Source organism: Malania oleifera, chromosome 4, assembly GCF_029873635.1.
Source record: "Malania oleifera isolate guangnan ecotype guangnan chromosome 4, ASM2987363v1, whole genome shotgun sequence".
Lineage (NCBI taxonomy): Eukaryota > Viridiplantae > Streptophyta > Magnoliopsida > Santalales > Ximeniaceae > Malania > Malania oleifera.
In genome coordinates, this window is record NC_080420.1 from 117,474,220 (window position 1) to 117,494,124 (window position 19,905).

General features: G+C 35.5%; 1 protein-coding gene across 1 annotated transcript in view; it reads left to right on the plus strand.

Moving 5' to 3' along the window:
- Positions 1-19,905, plus strand: part of LOC131154213 (uncharacterized) — a 121,603-nt gene that overhangs the window by 64,221 nt on the left and 37,477 nt on the right. Inside the window, exons 4-6 of the mRNA XM_058106832.1 lie at positions 1,468-1,544; positions 1,625-1,740; positions 1,834-1,951. Coding sequence (XP_057962815.1) covers positions 1,468-1,544; positions 1,625-1,740; positions 1,834-1,951 — 311 coding nt within the window. The remainder of the gene's footprint in view (positions 1-1,467; positions 1,545-1,624; positions 1,741-1,833; positions 1,952-19,905) is intronic.

The window sequence follows — 19,905 nt, forward strand, 5'->3', positions numbered from 1 at the left end:
ATCTTTCATTGCCAAGCAATCAAAGTTCTTCCAAAGAGACTGTAGTAAGATCGAGACTACTTTATTGTTTCCTTGAAATTCCTTCCGCAGTGTTTCCCATGCGTCTTTAGCCTTTTGAATGCCAAAGATGCGGGGATAGATGGTCTTGCTGATCCCTTGATGAAGATAACTCAAAGCAAGAGCATTATTTTATATTTTTTCTTTGTTTTGGGCAGATCTCTGAGATGAGGTTGCTGTGCTTGTGTTTGAAGAGGATGAATCATCATTTTCTGAAGTTGAATTATTATACCCTTCTTCAATAATCTCCCATAAGTCTCGTGCAATGAAGAAAATTTTCATTTGATCAGCCCAGTACCCATAATTTTCTCCTTCGAAGATGGGTACTTGGTTTTGAGAATAATTGAACATAGTTCCAGCAGAGGAAGAGGTGCTGGACGACATGACTCTGATACCAAAAAAGATAAAATTAATACACCAACGCCTGTGATGATGATAACAATGATGGTTTTGAAGATTTCAATGATGAGCCTGACGAAGGCGTTGATGATGATCTCAATGATAATGATGAATCAAATTATGGCTCAGAGGTTGACATTATGTTGACGAACTAGCTTGTTATTTATTTTGCTGAACATCTTTTATTTTTGTTTGTTGACAGATTTGGTCTAGAAATTATGATGTTAATTCTCTCTCTCTCTCTCTCTCCCTTTTTTTCCCATAGTAAGTTGGTTTGATTTAGGAATGCAACACTTTGAACTTTGATTTGTTTATTATATGAGGGCTCCACTGTTTGGGCTACTTTAGCTGTGATTTTCTTAGTTTTGAACATTTACTAGCTAATTGTCTAGATTTATATGTATTTTATATCGTTGGCAGAATCTTATGCCAATCCAATCCCATGATCTCGTCCTACGTAGGTGGGGTCTTGATTTTAACAACCTTGATTTGAATGTATTTTGCTGATGAGGGTGTAAAACTGATGATTGTAACTTGAGCGACTTCACTGGCTATTGATGGTGACAGATGTGATATAGGTCTGAGAAAAATAAGTTCATTTCTTTTTTTTTTTAAACGATGGTGTCAAGGCCCTTTGGACACTCTCGACTAATTCACCGGGATAATGGCCCCGCCCCTTTATGCTTCTCTACTTAAGTGCCAAGGTATTTTCTCAAATAGAAAGCCATAGCTCCCTAGACTCAAATTCTGACATTTTAACCAGGAGAGCCTTGAAATTACCACCTGAGCCACTCTTGGGGACCACGATAAGTTCATTTCTTCATAGAGTTGGAAAATGTGTTGCTAATTTTTATTTTATTATTTAATTTGGATGACATTCATGAAGAAAATGAAGTTCCAGATCAGTACATTGTCGTGTTTTAATTTGTCTTTTAGAAGAAAAAAAGAGAAAGACAACTCCAAAGTACAAACCTTGCTTTAATGTTAACCCGGCTTTGTCATGTTGTGTAGGAGGTTTCTCACATGCTCCTGATGAACTGACATATGGTGTGGACATGAGAAAAATTAGGTGGTGCGGGATTCTCCAGGTAGTTTTGATTGTTTCATGCTTCCAAATGTGATCAGTTCTTTTAGGAATAGGGGCAACTATTCACTTTTCCATTGCCAGAGAATTGCTCTTGCATATTTGGTGGTGTCACTGGTAGAAATCTTAACAAAAAAAGCCGAGGCCAAGGATCTGTCACCTGGATGGTTCTTGATATTTAAGCTACACTGCTGGCACTGGTTCGTATATGCTGTTTTCAATTGTTGATGTTATCTGTTTGTATTTGTTCGATAATCTTTGTGAATTTTTTCATTTTTTCTGTTTTTCTTCAGGCTGGTGGGAGCATGTATTCTTATTGTTTACCTTGCTGTAATTTATGGGACATATGTTCCTAATTGGCAGTTCACTGTCCACAATACAGATAGTGCTGATTTTGGAAAGGTTTTCACTGTGAGTCTTAAGTCCTTGCCTGGCAATATGGAATATCTGTTCTGATTGGAACTGACAACATCTTGATTTGTGTGTTGCCTTATTCTATTAGTACTCTGTGAAGGTATCATTGACTTGTATTTATGAGTTTTGCAAGGTTTGGGTTAATTTTACTTACAAATTAGTTGCCAATTGACCTTTGCTATACAATTGTTCATTTAATTTCATTGGGACACCAGGAGGGAATGAAATAATTTTCATTTTGTTTAGCTGTGATGATGTTCCCACTACTACCACTACCATGTCGAAGTGTTAGCTATTGACTCCTGCACTGTACAGGGATATACTTTCAAAAATACCCACGCATAACTGATATTAATATTAAGATAAAGGGGAAAAAATGATGACAGGTAAATCACATGGAAATGTTGCAAAAATTATTTACGGATAAATATTAAGCATTAGTTAATGTATTAATGTTGCAAAAATCACAAGCAAATATTAAGATAACAAATATTACATAAATATTAAGGGGAAAAATCTATAGAAAATATTACATAAAATAAATTAGTTGAATAGTCCACACCGCAAACAAATTATAGAAATTGAAAAAATGATAATTATAATAAACTTAACAGTTAATATGACACTTTATCGTTACATTGCATGCGTCATTTCATAATAGGGCAAAAAACATGTACAAAATCAAAGGAAAAAAAAAAAAAAAAAAACCAACAACAACAAACCAAACCTTAAATCTCACTAGGTGGGGTTAGTTACATGAATCCTTTCCCCCAATTTATGTAATCTTGGGCAGTTTCCTCCATCAATTTGAGGGGGGTTAAATCTTTATTCATTATCTCATTCTAAGTTAGGTCTACCTCTACCCCTATTGCCACTAAAAGTAACTCACTCTTCCTCACTCATGCTTTGTTCTAACCCTAGTCCATCTACTGCTTTTATAGTAACTCACTCACTCACTCTTCCTCACTCATGCACTATTGGCCTACTTTTTGGTGCTGAAACCATTTACCTGCCCCTCTTATATCTTATCTTCTACTAGTGTTATGCCTAATTTAGCATAAATATGCTCATTCTTTATTTATCTTTTAACATTATACCACTCATCCACCATAGCAATCTCATTTTGGCAATTTTTACTCTTTGGATATGTTGCTTGTTAGTTGTCCGACATTCTCATCCATATAGCATAGCTAGTCTTGTAGCCATCCTATATAACTTTTCTAAGGGTATTCTATGATCATACAACATGGCGGAAACACTTCTATATTTTACATTTTTACCTAACTTGCTTTGACTATGTTTTTCATTTTTTTGATTTCTCCTTCAACTAGCATAATAGATTCAAGGTATTGAAATCAATTAGTGCTATCATTTTTTGACCATAAAGTTTAATCTTTTCTTCAATATTCCTTCTCTTACCATAACTAAAATTACATTTCATATATTCTGTGTTATTTCTACTTATCCTAGAACCTCTAGATTCTAAAGCTTCTTTTCATAATTCTAACTTTAATTCTACTTCATCCTTAGTTCAATCAATTAAGACAATATCATCTACGAACAACATACACCATAGGACCTCATTTTGAATGCTCCAATAAGTCCATTCCTCATTGAAAAAAGACAAGGGCTTAAAGCAGATCCTTGATGTACACCCATTCTGATTAGAAATTTCCTAGACTCTCCACCTATGGTTCTAATGCTAGTTATTACTTTTGCATATCATTAATGACATCTATATATCTATTGCATGCTCTCTTTTCCTTTTTTAGAACCTACCATAACCTACCTAGGTGCCCTATCATAGGCTTTTTCTAAGTCTATAAAAATCATGCATAAGTCCCTCTTCTTTTCCGTAGAAAATTTTCTATTAATCTTCTTAAACGATATATAGCTTTTGTAGTCGACCTTCTAAGCATAATACCAAAATGATTTTCTAAAACCTTCGTTTCTAACCGTAGTCTTTGTTCAATTACCCTTTCACATAGTTTCATTGACCCATAAGTTTAATTCCATGATAGTTATTACAATTTTGAATATCTCCTTTATTTTTATGTATAGGTATTAAAGTGCTTTTTCTCCATTTATTTGAAGTTTTCTTAGTTCTTACAATTATGTTAAATAAATTAGTTAATCAAATAATTCTGTTATCACTTAAGCATTTCCAAATTTCAATTGAGATGTCATCGGTCCTATGACTTTTCTATTTTTCATCTTTTTAAATTCAAACTTAATTACTCTAATTTTGTGAACAAATCTCAAATTTTAGCCTTTTCCTCATTTGTCAGTTCTAAGTTTAAGCCTTATACTTGATTTCCAGTGAATAGCTTAGTTTAACTTCCTCCATATTTCTTTTATGTATTCTTCTTTAACCAAGAATACTTGATTTCCAGTAAAAACTTGATTGAACAAATATCATTTTTGTCATTGTATCAAATGACAATTAAAAATATGATTTAAATAATAAAAAGACAAAAAATATAAAACATATTATAATAAAATTATTATAATTATATAACTTAGTTATTGTATTTCAAAACTCACTTTTTAGTGCTATAAGAATAATCTTATTGTACTTGAAAATTGGAAAATAGTAAAACTATTTTTAAGTGAAGTATTATTTTTTTTAATTTTTTTTGTAAAATTAATATATTTTTTTAATTTAATTATATTTTAAATAATAATTAATGTTATTTCAGAATTTTGGAAATTTTATAGATATTCTTATTTTAATTATATTTTAAATTCACATAAGCATTTTATTTTAAATTTAATAAAAATTTATGTATAAAATGAAAATTTTAATTCACAAAAGTTAATTAATCATGTTAAATTAGTTTGGAAGGTTGCTAAAACAACCAAAAATCATAAAATTTGATTTCTAGTTTTTCAAAAACAACTGAAAATCGACTATAGAAGTAGAAAATAGCAACATAATGAACACGTGGTCATAATCTGTTCCTTCATTGTGCACAAACGAAAATAGAAAGTGGAAATGATACCAAATTGATCCTTAGTTTGGTGAAGGCAGATTGTGTTGAATTTTCTTTTAATCATTGTGTCAACTATCTTTAAGCTTTTAGCTGCAATTGCTGGTAAGTGTCTTTATGTTCTAAGTTGCTAGTTTAAACACAATCTCTTCAACTAACTTCTTTACCTGTCACGCAGAATGATATGGGAACCCTCACATATTTTACGCTGTACTTGGGCATTGACTCTGCACATTGCTTTAGGGCAATGACTTAGCCCTCCCTTGGCCATTTTTTGATACACTTAGGTAGTATGAGTGCAACTTGTCACTCGTAAGGGATACCCCCAATGAAAACATTTATATAAAAAAGATCAATAAGTTTTAAACTGGTTGTTAGCTATTGAAAAATCCTCCTCCTTTACCCAAGTTTGGAACTAACTGTATGTGAAAAGAATTAGGACAATGAGTGCATCACAAACGGAGTTCTACAAAAATAAGAAACTGAATTCAATTTCAAATAAAATATCTTGCTGAAACATCATAATATAACAGCACTGAAATAAATAAAATAAGGTAATAGCATAACATAACATATTTAAATTGTCTTCAGGAAAATCTTTTTTTTTTGGGTAAAATCACCAACACAAAAAATGCAGAATTTTTGAATTTGTTGCAATCTCCCATGCTTTTGTCAAAGTTCAATTGTCATCCAAGAGCGAAATTCCATAATGGTAGTAGAGGGACCAAGAGTCCTTCGAAGAATGCATGCACAGGTGTCACGAGCCGAGCTTGTTCAAGGTATTATGCTTGCTTGTGACTACTTGTCTTGTATGCATAGGATGGGTTACCATCATGTAAATAATAGCATAGGTTTTATGGTTTGTGTATGTTTCATCAATCTTGTAAAATATATTAGCATTTGTCAAACACATTTAGCCTACTTGCTTCCCTTGCTAAACACACATTGCCTATGGAGGTGGTGTAATGAATTATGTTGCTTCATTGTTTATCGCGTGATTCTCATTTACCTACATTATTGCTTACTGCTTCCTTTTACCTTGCATATTGAGAATGTGTTCTCGTGTTTAACTACAGTATACTTTGGTTGACTAAGTAAGCAAGAGTGTTTTGGCTAGTGCTGCATGATCCTACGCAAGGTGTGGAGTGTTTTCCCATGACAACATAGTGAGGTTGTAATGTTGAAGATTTGACCATTATAATGTTGGTTTGGAGGCCACTAGTTTGGAATGGGATTGGAGTAGTAGGAACTCTTTGACACTGAATGGCATTTGTTGAAATAAAAAGAATTGCTATTAATGACATGCCAACTAATGTCGCTTCAAGAGAGAATGAAGTAAAAATAAGAGGTATGGAAGAGAAGGAACAGGAGGAGGGAGAGAGGGTGAGGATGGGCGGAGACATACTGCTGTGCAAGTATCCAACTACATGAACTAATTTCTTGGAATATTGTTCTTATTTTGAGATTTGCTCACTTGATTACTAATCTTTTCCAATTGAATGCACATTACCTCTAGTTTCTAAAGACATCCTTTTAAGGAACAATAAGCTATCTGGAGACATTGGAGGTGGAAATATTTGGGGAATGGAAAGCTGTTGAGAGAGAGGGGGAGAGAGATTGGATGTGGAAATAATTGAATATGAAGTATCTCTAGCTTCTAATGACCATGTTTGTAAGGAAAAATCAAGTTTTAATTCCACCGGATGGGGTTAGCCATATGAATACTTTTTTGCCATTATGCTAGATCCAGGGACATGCTCTATGTCATAATAATAGTAACGATTCCACCTTCCAGCACTCTAGTGTGAAGATTCAACTTTATAGTATTGTATAGATTTGAAGTCTGTATATATTAATTTTTTCCATAGATATATGTTGAAATCCCAAGTATCCTTGGGTATATTGAGTAAATTAGGAAAGTAGGTAAATATAGAAGATTGTATATTATTGAGAGTGATTTTGTAGAGAGATTGTTTCCATATTTAGAACCTTCGTTTGTATTATATATTGTAAATTGGGATGTACAAAGATAAAATTCAAGAAATATAGAAATTTCATTCTGTTTTCATGGTATCAGAGCTAGGGTTTCTAAACCTTAGTTAGCAATGGCCGATGGCGCCATCAATGGTAGAGGGTGGAGCTTTTCTGAAACTCTCGACGGCGACTCTGAAGCCACCTCCATCCTGGGGTCTTTCGGATCAGGTCGAATGGTGGCATCGCGGCGACTCTGAGAACAAGATCTGCGTCGATTGCTCGCAAAAGAACCCGCAGAGGGTGAAGAAGCATGTCAACGAGATCAGAATTAAGTCATTCACCTGCGTTGAGAGCTCCGTCAACGTTGATCGATTTTTCGACGACTCTGGCTCGCGATTGTTGTATGGAGTCTCGGACTGTGCATTCTACGACCTCTTTTCTTAGATTTCAGAGCACTGACGAGGAACTGAGAACAGAGTCTAAAGAGGAGGCGGAATGCCGGCCGATTCAGGAGGCCGAAACGAGTTTACCAGATGATTGTTTACTATTGGAGCCTTGTGTCTTGAATGATTTTTTTTTCTTTTTGATGCACTTGTGCCGATACAATTCGATGAAATTTCTACGCTCGTTGATTCTTTCACAAAATTTCTTCGGGTCTTTTAGCCCAAAGAGGTAATTTTTTGCAAGCTTTAAATATAACCTCTAAATCCAAAACTCCTTTGATTATTGATCCTGGTGCTTCTGACCACATGACCGATGCCTATCGTCTTTTTTCATCATATTCACCCTGTGCTGGAAATTTGAAAGTTAGAATTGCAGATGGGTCGTTCTTGTCTATTGCAGGCAAAGGGAATATCCGACTCTCTGACTCCATCACACTAGAGTCCGTTCTTCATGTTCCTAATTTCTCTTGCAACTTACTATCCATTAGCCAGTTGACTAAGAATTCCAATTGTTATGCTAAATTTCTTCCCTCTCATTGTGTTTTTCAGGACCTATCATTGGGAAAGATGATTGGCAGTGCTAAGGAGTGTGAGGGACTCTACTACTTTGAGGAGGCGAATGTGAGTAAACAATGTAAAACTGTTATTTGTGATTCCGCATCTGTTTTTAAGGATAGTGAAATTTTGTTATGGCATTCTAGGATGGGTCATCCAAATTTTCAATATCTAAGACATTTATTTCCTTCCATTTTTTCAAATAAAACATCTTCTGAATTTTAATGTGAGATTTGTGAACTTGCAGAACACCAGCGTAATTCCTTTCCAAAATCAACATACAAACCATCCAAACCCTTTGCTATGATTCACAGTGATTTATGGGGGCCCTCACGCTCTCTTAATCGTACTCACACGAGATGGTTTGTTACTTTTATTGATGATCATACTCGTATATGTTGGGTTTACTTGTTGAAAGATAAAACTGAAGTCTGTTCTATTTTCGCCTCCATGCTTCAAACACAATTCCAAACTCACATTCAAATTTTACGTACTGATAATGTTACGGAATATTTCAATGATATATTGGGACATTATCTTCAACAAAATGAAATTGTTCATCAAAGTTTTTGTGTGGATACCCCTCAGCACAATGGGGTGGTTGAATGTAAAAATAGACATATTCTTGAAGTAGCTCGGGCATTGATGTTAACTACAAATATGAAAAAGTATTTTTGGGGTGATGCCATTTTGACAGCTACATATCTCATTAATCGAATGCCTGGTCGGGTTCTTTCCTTCGTCACTCCTCTCTAGAAATTCGAGGAATGTTTTCCCAACTCTCGGCTCCACTCCAAGCTGTCTCTGAAAATCTTTGGATGTACTGTCTTTGTTCATGTTCATACTCACAGTCGGGATAAATTGGATCCTTGTTCCATTAAATGCGTTTTTGTTGGTTACTCTCCTACTAAGAAAGACTACAAATGTTTTGATCCTATCACACAAAAATTGTATGTTAGCCTTGATGTCACGTTCTTTGAAACCACTCCTTACTTCTCAAAGCCCTCTCTTCAAGGGGAGACATGGAGTGAAGATCGGTTCTTTGATTTCTCTACTGCTGATTCTATGCCATCTTTAGAGTGTCCCATTGTATCATTTCCAGAGCCTCCCATTGCCTCATTTCTTGACTGTCATGTACAAATGATCACTTAACCTCAGGGGGAGATGCAGAAAAATAAAATAACACAGAAATACTTGTTTACTTAAGAAAGCCAAACATAAAGAATAGGGAGAATCTCATACCCAAGGCACCAAAAAAGTCGGAACCGGTGATAGCTCCAAGCAACCATGAGTCCACGCCCAATCCCAATTAGGTAATAGATGGTCATGAGCTCCCTTCTGATAAGCCTGTACCTGATGACACCAATTTACCCATTGCAGTCAGAAAACAAATCAGGTCATGTACTTAATATCCTTGGTCAAAATACATGTCTTATAAAAGCCTGTCTACAGGATATCGTGTTTTTACCTCAACCTTGACAGGATGAAAATTCCAAAAAATATTCATGAAGCGAGTTAGAAGAGGTCGTCTACATAACGATACCACCAGGTTTCAGTAAGAGGTGAAGAAAACAGAGTATGTAAACTCAAGAAGTCCTTGTATGGACCCAAGCAATCTCCCAGAGCTTGGTTTGACAAATTTGCAAAAGTGATTAAAAATTGGGGATATCGACAAGGGCAATCAGAACACACTATGTTCTTCCAACAGTTTGAAAGTGGTAAGAAAACAATTCTGATAGTATATGTTGATGATATAATCCTAATAGGAGATGATACAGTGAAGATGGAAAGACTAAAGAAAGTCCTAGTTGCTGAGTTTGAAGTTAAAGACCTAGGACAAATGCGGTACTTCTTGGGAATGGAAATTGCTAGATCAAAAAAAGGTATCAGTGTCTCTCAGAGAAAGTATATCCTTGATCTCCTAACCGAAACTAGCATGCTTGGTTGCAAACCTAGTGAAACTCCGATTGAAGCCGTAAAAAGGGTTGAAGAATGTGGAATACTAGTTGAAAAAGAAAGGTATCAGAGATTGGTTGGTAAACTAATTTACCTATCACATACCAAACCCGACATTGCATTTGCAGTAAGTGTGGTAAGCCAACACATGCATTCATCGAAAAAAACTCATCTAGATGTTGTGTATAAGATCCTCAGGTACCTCAACGGTTCTCCGGGCAAAGGACTTTTCTTCAAGAAATGTGAGAGCAAGGAAGTAGAAATCTTCACAGATGCGGATTGGGCAGGATCAACGGAAGACAGAAGGTCTACCACTAGATGTTGCACCTTTGTATGGGGAAATTTGGTAATTTGGAGGAGCAAAAAACATAATGTAGTGGCTCGAAGCAGTGCTGAAGCTGAATTCAGGGCAGTTGCACATGGAATATGTGAAGGAATGTGGTTACGGAAACTCTTGGAAGAATTAAAAATTCCAGTGAAATTCCCTATCAAACTCTATTGTGACAACAAAGCAGCCATCAATATCTCTCTCAATCAAGTTCAACATGACAGGACTAAACATGTGGAAGTGGACCAACATTTTATTAAAGAGAAGGTTGAAGAAGGAACCATCTGTATGACTTATGTACCTACCAAGAACAAACTGTAGACATCTTTACTAAAGGGTTAGCACAACAGAACTTTGATGATTTCATTGGCAAGTTGGATATGATCAATATCTATGATCCAACTTGAGGGGTAGTGTTGAAATCCCGAGTATCCTTGGGTATATTGAGTAAATTAGGAAAGTAGGTAAATATAAAAGATTTTATGTTATTGAGAGTGATTCTGTAGGGAGATTGTTTCCATATTTAGAACCTTCGATTGTATTATATATTGTAAATTGGGATGTACAAAGATAAAATTCAAGAAATATAGAAATTTCATTTTGTTGTCAATATGATTTTCTAAGGGTTCAAAGAAATGACATTTGGCTTTTTGGACTATTAGGATGTGGTTAGAGGGGATTTAATGAAGATCTTCAATGAGTTCTTTTTAATGGGATTTTGGGCAAAATAATCAATTCAATCACATTAGTTCCTAAGAATAGGTCTATTATTGTTGTAGATTTTGGCCCATTAGTCTAGTGACTAGTTTAACTCCGCTTGTGATGCACTTAATGTCCTTACCTATCACGCATAGTCGGTCCCAAGCTCGGGTAAAGGAGGAGGGTTGCGTTAGGTAGCTGACAATCAATGTAAAATTTGTTAGATCACTATAATATGAATCCTTACCAAATATTTGCTAGGGCATCCCCTACGTGTGACGCGTTGCACTTGTACCGCCTAGGTGTAGCGAAAAAGTGGGTGAGGGTGGGCTAGGTCATCGCCCCGAAGTGACGCGCCGTGTCGGTGCCTGGGTACGGTGTCAAATAGGCGAGGGTTCTTGCATGATTTTGGATGTGGGCAAGTAAAGAAGTTAGTTTAGGAAACTAAGATTAGATTAGCAACTTGGAATATAGGGGCACTTCGGGTAAAAGCATGGAAATTGTGGACACAATGATTAGAAGAAGAATTAATATAATTTGCCTTCAAGAAACTAAGTAGGTGGGGGAGAAAGCTAGAGAAATTGATAAATCAATATTTAAACTTTGGTACACTTGAAAAGAAAAACATTAGAATGGAGTAGGAATGATTGTAGACAAAAACTGAAAAGATAGCGTTGTTGATGTGAACAAATTAGGGGATAGAATTATAAAAATCAAGATGGAATTAGGCCAAGAGATAATAAATATCATTAGTGCTTATGCTCCTCAAGTGGACTTAGTAGAAAATATTAAGAGACAATTTTGGGAAGATATGGATTGTATTATATAAGGCATACCAGGGACTGAGAAAATATTTGTAGGAGGAGATTTGAATGGGCACGTTGGAAGGGATAATAAAAGTTATGAGAGTATACATAGAGGATATGGATATGGAGACAAAAATGAGTCTTGGAGATGATCTTAGACTTCGCTATGTCATATGATTTTAGTATAATGAATACTTGCTTTAAGAAGAGAGAAGAACACAACACTTAATAACCTTTAAAAGTGGACAAAATAGAAGCCAAATAGATATTTTTTTAACTAGGAGGGTAGATTGTTTATTATGCAAGGATTGTAAAGTTAGTTCAGGTGAAAACCTAACCACATAATATCAAGTCTTAGTGTTAGATATATGTATTAAAAAATGGAAGAAAAAGGATAAAATAAACCAGTGTAAGAGAACTAGGTGGTGGAACCTAAAGGGAGAAAATATAATAAAGTTTAAAGATAAAATTATCAAAGATGGCGATTGAATCATAGAGAATGGGATGGATACAAATACTCTTTTGAGTAGATTAGCTAGCTCTATTAAAAAGATAACAAAAGAGATTTTAGGTGAATCAAGGGGAAGATTCTTGAATAGCAAAGAAAGTTGGCGGTGGGATAAAGATGTCCAAAAGGCCATAAGGACAAAAAAAATTTGGTATAAAACATGGCAAAAATGTAAGAACATGGAGAATTTTGAAAAGGAAGCAAGAAAAATGCAAAAAAGGCCGTTAGTGAAGCTAAATACAGATTATTTAATAATTTGTGTGATACATTAGATACAAAAGAAGGGGAAAGAGATATATTTTAACTTGCTAAAGCTAGAGAAAGGAAGAGTAAGGACTTGGGAAATGTAAAATGTATAAAAAGTGAGGATGGTATTGTCTTGGTTACAAACGAAGACATTAAAGAAATATGGCGAAGTTACTTTAGTTAGTTGTTTAATGAAAACCAAATTGAAGGCTTAAACTTAGATTTGACAAATGAGGAAAAGACTAAATATATGAGATTTATTCGCAAAATTAGAGTTAACGAAGTTAAGTTTGCACTAAAAAAGATGAAAAATGGGAAAGTTATAGGACCGGATAACATTCCAATTGAAGTTTGGAAATACTTAGGTGATAACAAAATTATATGGTTAACTAATTTATTTAATATAATTATAAAAATTAAGAAAATGCCAGATGAATGGAGAAAAAAAACTTTAATACCTATATTTAAAAATAAAGGAGATATTCAAAATTGTAATAACTATAGTGGAATTAAACTTATGAGTCATACGATGAAACTATGGGAAAGGGTAGTTGAACAAAGATTAAGGTTAGAAACGAAGGTCTTAGAAAATCAATTTGGTTTTATGTCAAGGAGATCTACCACAGAAGTCAAATATATTTTAAGAATATTAATGGAAAAGTTTAGGAACAAGAAGAAAGACTTGCAAATGGTATTTGTTGACCTAGAGAAAGCATATGATAGGATACCTAGGGAAGTTTTATGGTGGGTTTTAGAAAAAAAAAGGTGTATGTAGTAGGTATACTAATGTCATTAAGGATATGTTCGATGGAGTAATGACTAGTGTAAGGACTATAGATGGAGAAACTAGAGAATTTCCAATCACCATAGGTGTACATCAAGGATCTGCTTTGAGTCCTTAACTTTTTGCTTTAGTGATGGACCAACTAACTAAGAGTATTCAAAATGAGGTTTCATGGTGTATGTTGTTTGCAGATGATATTGTATTAATTGATGAAACTTGGGGCGGAGTAGAGGTTGAGTTAGAATTATGGAGAGAAGCTTTGGAATCTAGAGACTTTAGGACAAGTAAAAATAAGAAAAAATATATGAAATGTAATTTTAGTAATAGTAGGAGGAATATTGGGGACAAAGTTAAACTTGGTGATGAAGAAATAAATAGTATTTGTAGATTTCTATAGCTTGGATCTATTATGCAAGCAGAAGGAGAAATTGAAGATGATGTAATGCATAGAGTTAAAGCAGGTTGGATAAAATGAAGAAGTGCTTCTAGTGTGCTTTGTGATTGTAGAATATCCATAAAATGAAAAGGGAAGTTTTATAGGACGGCTATAAGACTAGCTATGCTATATGGATCAAAATGTTGGGTGACGAAGAAACAGAATGTCCAAAAAGTAAAAGTTGCTGAGATGAGAATGCTTAGATGGATGAGTTGTATAACACTGAAAGATGAATTAAGGAATGAATATATTTGCGGTAAGTTAGGTGTAGCTCCTATAGAAGATAAGATAAGGGAGAGATGACTCAAATGGTATGGACACTTGCAACGTAGGCCACATAGTGCGCCAGTGAGGAAGAGTAAGTTACCTTGGGGGGCAGTAGAAGGGGTAGGGGTTGACTCAAAATAACTTGGAAGGAGATAGTGAATAAGGATTTAATAGCCTTGAATCTGTCAAAATAAATGGTCCATGATCGCATAAATTGGCGAAAAAAGATTCATATAGCCGAGTGGTTTTGTTGTTGTTGTAGTCTAGTGACTAGTTTGTATAAAATCATTGCAAAGGTTTTAGCCTTTAGGTGATGGACTGGGTTTTGTGATGCGAGATACTATTTTGGAGGCTCAAAGTGCTTTTGTGGGTGGGGGGCGGAGGGGGAGATAGGTAGGTTGTGGGTTCTATTTTAGCAGCAAATGATGTTATTGAGGATGTTCATAGAAGGAGAGACAAGGGGTTTGTTTTTAAACTAGACTTTGAAAAGGCTTGAGTGAGTAAGGTTGATAAAAATCTTTTTGAGGCAGGAGTTTGGTGAAAGGTGGTGGTTGTGGATGACAGGGGGTGTTTATCTAATGCTTATTTTTGTGTCCTTAGTAATGAAGATCCTAAATTATGGTTTAGGAATTTGAGGGGATAAGGTACGGAGATCCTCTTTCTCCTTTTTGTTTGTTGTTTTGGTAAGTGCTTTATGCATATTTGTTTGCTGGACTGTATAGAGAGGGTTTGTGAGTGGGACTAGGGTGGGGAGTAAGGGGGTTTTGGTTTCTCATTTTTAGTTTGCATGTGATACTTGTAAACATTGAAAAAAAAATAAATTCTTATAATTAATTTAATTATCCAAAATGAAATAAATTTAATCATGACTACAACAACAACAAAACCAAGCCTTAAGTCCCACTAGGTGGGATCGGCTATATGAATCCTTTTCCGCCAATTTATGCGATCATGGACCATTTATTTTGACAAATTCAGGGATTCAGTAAGGATTCATATCATAGTGATCTGACAAATTTTACGCTGGCTGTCAGCTACCTAACGCAACCCTCCTCCTTTACCATTGTGGCATTGGGGATCCTTGAAAAAAGAACGAGGAAGAAGAATTGAGAGAGAGAAGGCACACATCAATATAATTTTTGCTCTTCGGAAATTTCTGTAGTCAAGAAACATCAACAAATTTCGGATTGTATTTGTGCAGTCCGCTCTTTGCTTGAATATCCATCATTTGTAATCAAGCTTGCGCCCACGAAGATTGGATATAAGTCCATCTTTTGACATAGTTAAATTTGTCATCAAGAAGATCCATGCCATCAAATCCGGGATTATGGTCCTCGAGCTCTTGAACTAGTAGATCCACTTTCAAAAAGATCGAATTAGAGTAATTTGTGTTTTCTTATTTTTCATTTTAAAGATCACATAGATTATCCTCATTATTTTAAAATCAAATATTTGTACAAAATTTTTTTTGTCTTAATTTCAAGGCAAGAATTTTGTTGCAAATTTCTGACATGTCCAGTGGGACTACTCTGCCTCTCATCTCTTTCTCTTTCACAATGAATTTTCTATTCCGCTTCGTTAGATCCAATGGCTCTGATAAAGAATCAGGTCAACAAGAATGTTGCTACTACCTCCGTGGTTTCTAGATCTACAAGTGCTGATATTAACATCACCAACAACTTGACTTTTGTGGGTCCACTCACTCGCAGCAAATCAAGGGCTCTTGACCTGCAAGGTCTTCAACAAGTAAAGGACACCAAACCAAAACATACAATAACACTTCATTTCCTTGCTAAAAAGATGTCAAACTCTAAGGCTTCTTCGATCTTTTGAAAAATCAAGGGGTGGGAGCAGAACACCGATCTATATGTCAAAAGAATACTCCTCGAACAGTTTATAGTCTGGATTGTTTCTCGGAAGCCTTGTGGAAGAGATATATCCCACACAATTGAACATCCTCTCGTCTACTAACGTCATGCCTGTCATGATGATTGATATTGCCACTGTAGAGGAGAAGATTTTAAAAGTGGAGAGAGATCTCACTTCTTTCCAAAATGGTTGAAGACAAAGATCTTCAAATTGTCTTGTTCATGAATTTGTCGATAGTTGGGATTAGCTTTTAAACCGCTTTTACAGCACACGTGGCCATGTTAGCTTGATGGAGCTAACAAACAATAAACAATGGAATGATGAAGCTGTTGTGGACTACATCAACAAATAGCGTGCCTTAAGTCTTGATTCTAAGAAGTGGATTTTAGAAATTTTCGCTGTAGAAATGTGCATTTAAGGCATGCTCTGGGCATTGCTATATATCCTCAAAAGAATTAAACCGCCGCACACATTTGATGAATTAGCTACATGTGCACGTGACATGGAGTTAAGTATTTCAAACCATGGTAATCAAAATCCTCTTTTGGTTGACCATAGGAAGGAAAAGAGGGAAGCATGGCTATTAAAATTGCAATCTAGATTGTAGGATCGTACGATTCTACAATCCAGATTCACCCAAACGATCCAATTCGCAAAAAAAATTGGAATCAAGTAGAATCGTGGTAGAATTGTAGAATCTTAAGTAGAATCGTACGGATCCTACTCTGTTACCAGGATTAAGATTCTTTTTTTTTTTTTTTCCCTTTTTGGGCTTCAATAATGTGGCCCACCACATGTTTTTATTTGCCCGAAGTCCCCAAAAGGTTTATGTTTGGTCTAAAGTCTTCTAAAACTGGGGCAAAATGGCTCCCAACCTCTCATCAGTGAATAGATTCAGCAGAATCTGCACCTGATTTCCCTGGAGTTCGACACCTCAGTCCTCTGCCCATTCAAATTCAGCAACCCTGCACCTGAATTTCTCTCCTGTTCGACAGCCAGAGAGCCCTCCATCTGGTGACTGGTGTTTGATCAGCAGCAGCTAGCAGTCTTGCTGTTTGATCAACAGTTCTTTGGCGTTCAACAACCAGAGTTCATGGGGTTCGACAAAAACTCAGTCCTTAGTCCTCAGCCCTCTTCTTTCTTTGGTGTTCGAAAAGAACACATCAGTCCTCTTCAACAGAGTTCTTGTTTGATCAGCAGCAGCCAAGCCAGCTGGCCCAGCAGAGCTGCAGAGTTATGCTTTGAAACAAATATTTTGCTTCTTGAAAATACTCAATAGTGAGCACTGTTTTTCTCCTCCTCTTCTTCCTCTTCTTGCTCTTCTTCTTTTTCTTATTTTTATTGTTTGAACTTTTTATTGTACTTTAAACTTCTTATACTTACTAAGTTACCAACCAAGTTTTTAGTCTTAAGACTTGTCATAAAGTTCCACATATATAAATTTTGAATATTTATTTTACATTGAAAGTAGAATCTTGCGATTCTCGATCCTATTTTACGATTCGATCCTGCAGAGCCCTCCAACGATCCCACTTAGAATCCCGATTCTAATAACCTTAGAAGGGAGTAAAGAAAGATACTACATCTTTGAAGGGTTCGACCAAAGACTTAATGGGAGTAAACATTACTCCTATCAAGAAAAAAAGGGAAAGACAAGAAGGAAGAAAAGGGAACTAATTTCGCCCAAATGGTGAAGGGAGACGCCCTAACTTAAAGGAGCGTGGGGAGAAACGGTACCCTTTTCCTTACTCAAACGTTCCAAAAATGTTTGACCAACTGTTGAAAAATAAATTCATTGAGTTTTCAGAGTGCTAACAACCTAAAGAAATGGGGAAGCTAGATGATCTGTACAATTGCAAGTACCTTCAAATTCTTTGCCATCCTTTTCAAAAACATTTTGTCTGCAAAGACCTTGTCATGAAACTTGCTAAGGACAGAAAAATTGACATTGAATTTGATGGTGTAGCTGAGTCTAACCATGCAGCCATCATCATGGGGGCAATGAATACAACTTTTGAACCAACACAAAAAGTTGCATAAAAAAAAAAGCTCATTCTCACCCAATTTGGCATGCTTAAGCTTGTTATAATTAAATGCTATCCGAAAACCTTGAAGATTAAGTTCAATGATGATGTTGGATCGACATCAGAGGGTGTGGAGGGATTGAAGTTGGTATCACAATGCACGACAAGGAAACTATGTCTTGCACAAAAGAAGAAAAGAATTTCACATTCTCATTCAAAGAGAAAAAGAGGAAAGAAGTCAATAGTTAATGATTCCATAGTCAAGAATGACGATATTCTACAACAAAACCCTTAAGAGCCTTTTACATTTAGGAGTATTTTTCATGAGGTTCTTCTAGGATAATGAAGTTTTGGTAAATGTGGTGACCTATTATGAGTTTCACAATGAAGATGACTCGAATGGGGAAGATTATGCTACAAAATTTCTTGATGATTCTCACACTCTTGAGCACCTCAGAGGTTTGTCATCTCACATAAGCATTGTTGATCTTATTAAACTTCCTAAAATTATGTGAGAAAAGCTTGTAGATGTCCTTAAAATGGTAGAACATTGACTCTCGAATGCCTTCAAACTTTTAAGAAAGGAAAGACGATTCCCTTTGTTCCAGTTGTTGGTCCTCAATTTCTTTCACAGATAAGGATCTTTTAGTGGGTTCAAAACCACATAATCGGCCAGTTTTTGTTTTTGGTTACATTTGAGAACAAAAGGTTAAGGGAATTCTTATTGATGGTGGATCTAGAGTCAATATCATGCCAAAGTAACGATGAAGGAACTTGGAATCACTATGGATGAGTTATCCTGAAGTCGCCTAGTAATCCAAGGATTTAATCAAGGTGGTTAGCGTGCAATTGGTATGATCTGTTTGGAACTTATTACAAGTGATCTGAAGACAAGTGTCATGTTCCATGTCATTGATGTTGGACCAACTTATAAGTTATTGCTAGGAAAAATGGAATTGTGCCTTCATATCTTCATCAATGCTTTAAATATTTCCAATGAGGGGTAATAAAAATAGAGGGTAACGTTAAGCCCTTCTTAGGGGTAGAGGCAATAAAAGAAGCACTTCCTTTAGATATTGCTTCTACAAGCGGTGTGAAACAGGGGGCAAAGCACGTTGAACCCTTCAAATCAGAATGCAATGAGATCAAGAGTGTTCCACTGAAAATGGACACTACCAAACTACCTACTCATTCATTACAAGGAGAAGATGATAAATCTTTACAATCTTCCAATTCTACTCCAGTTATGCATCTGTTCCATTGTCTCGACATAAGAAAGGGGAACCTCCATTTATTGAGTATTCTAAGTTTGTAGCAAGTAAGGAGATTTTCCCTCAATTATTGAAGTCAAAGAATGTTGAAAAACTCAAAAAAGGATATGTCACACCTTTGGTAAAGTTGTCTAGCTCCATTGCCAAGAAACCTTTGCAGGGGTTATTCCACCATTTCAAGCTTTTTCGGAATGTGATAATCTTTTGAACCAAGGAACAAAAGAAGGATTTGACCTGAAAGCTTATAAAATTTTGGAAAAATCAGGATTTATCTTTAGAAGCCCTAATTCATTAGGAAAGTTAAATTCGGAGCTCACCAGAGAGAAAATTCATGGTTTTAGCAAAACACAAAAGAAATTATGACAACAAGAGTTTGATGTGCCCTCTTCAAGAATTGTTCTTGGTTATAATTCAAAAGCCACTAGTTAAAATATCAGTTAAAGGGACCAAGGTAACGAATTCACAACATATAACGGTAGAGATCATGGATAAGCCTAAACAAGAACTCCTCGCATTTCAGGGTTTGACTGCGTTGAATCTTCTTCAGTAATACCCGTCGTATTTGGTAACTTAACATTACTTTTTCAAATAGAGAAGGTACCTCTAAGGATCTTGAATCTGTCTTTGAATGCTTGAGGGGTAAGAGAAATTATTTTAAGACTTCCAAGAATAAGTTAAAGATAAAAGTATCAAAGATAGGGAAAAAAGATTTTCAAGAGGTTTGTAGCCTTATTCCATCCCTATGGGTCGTTCGTCTTTATTGAAGGTTAGCACAAATGGGGCCACTCAAGTAAG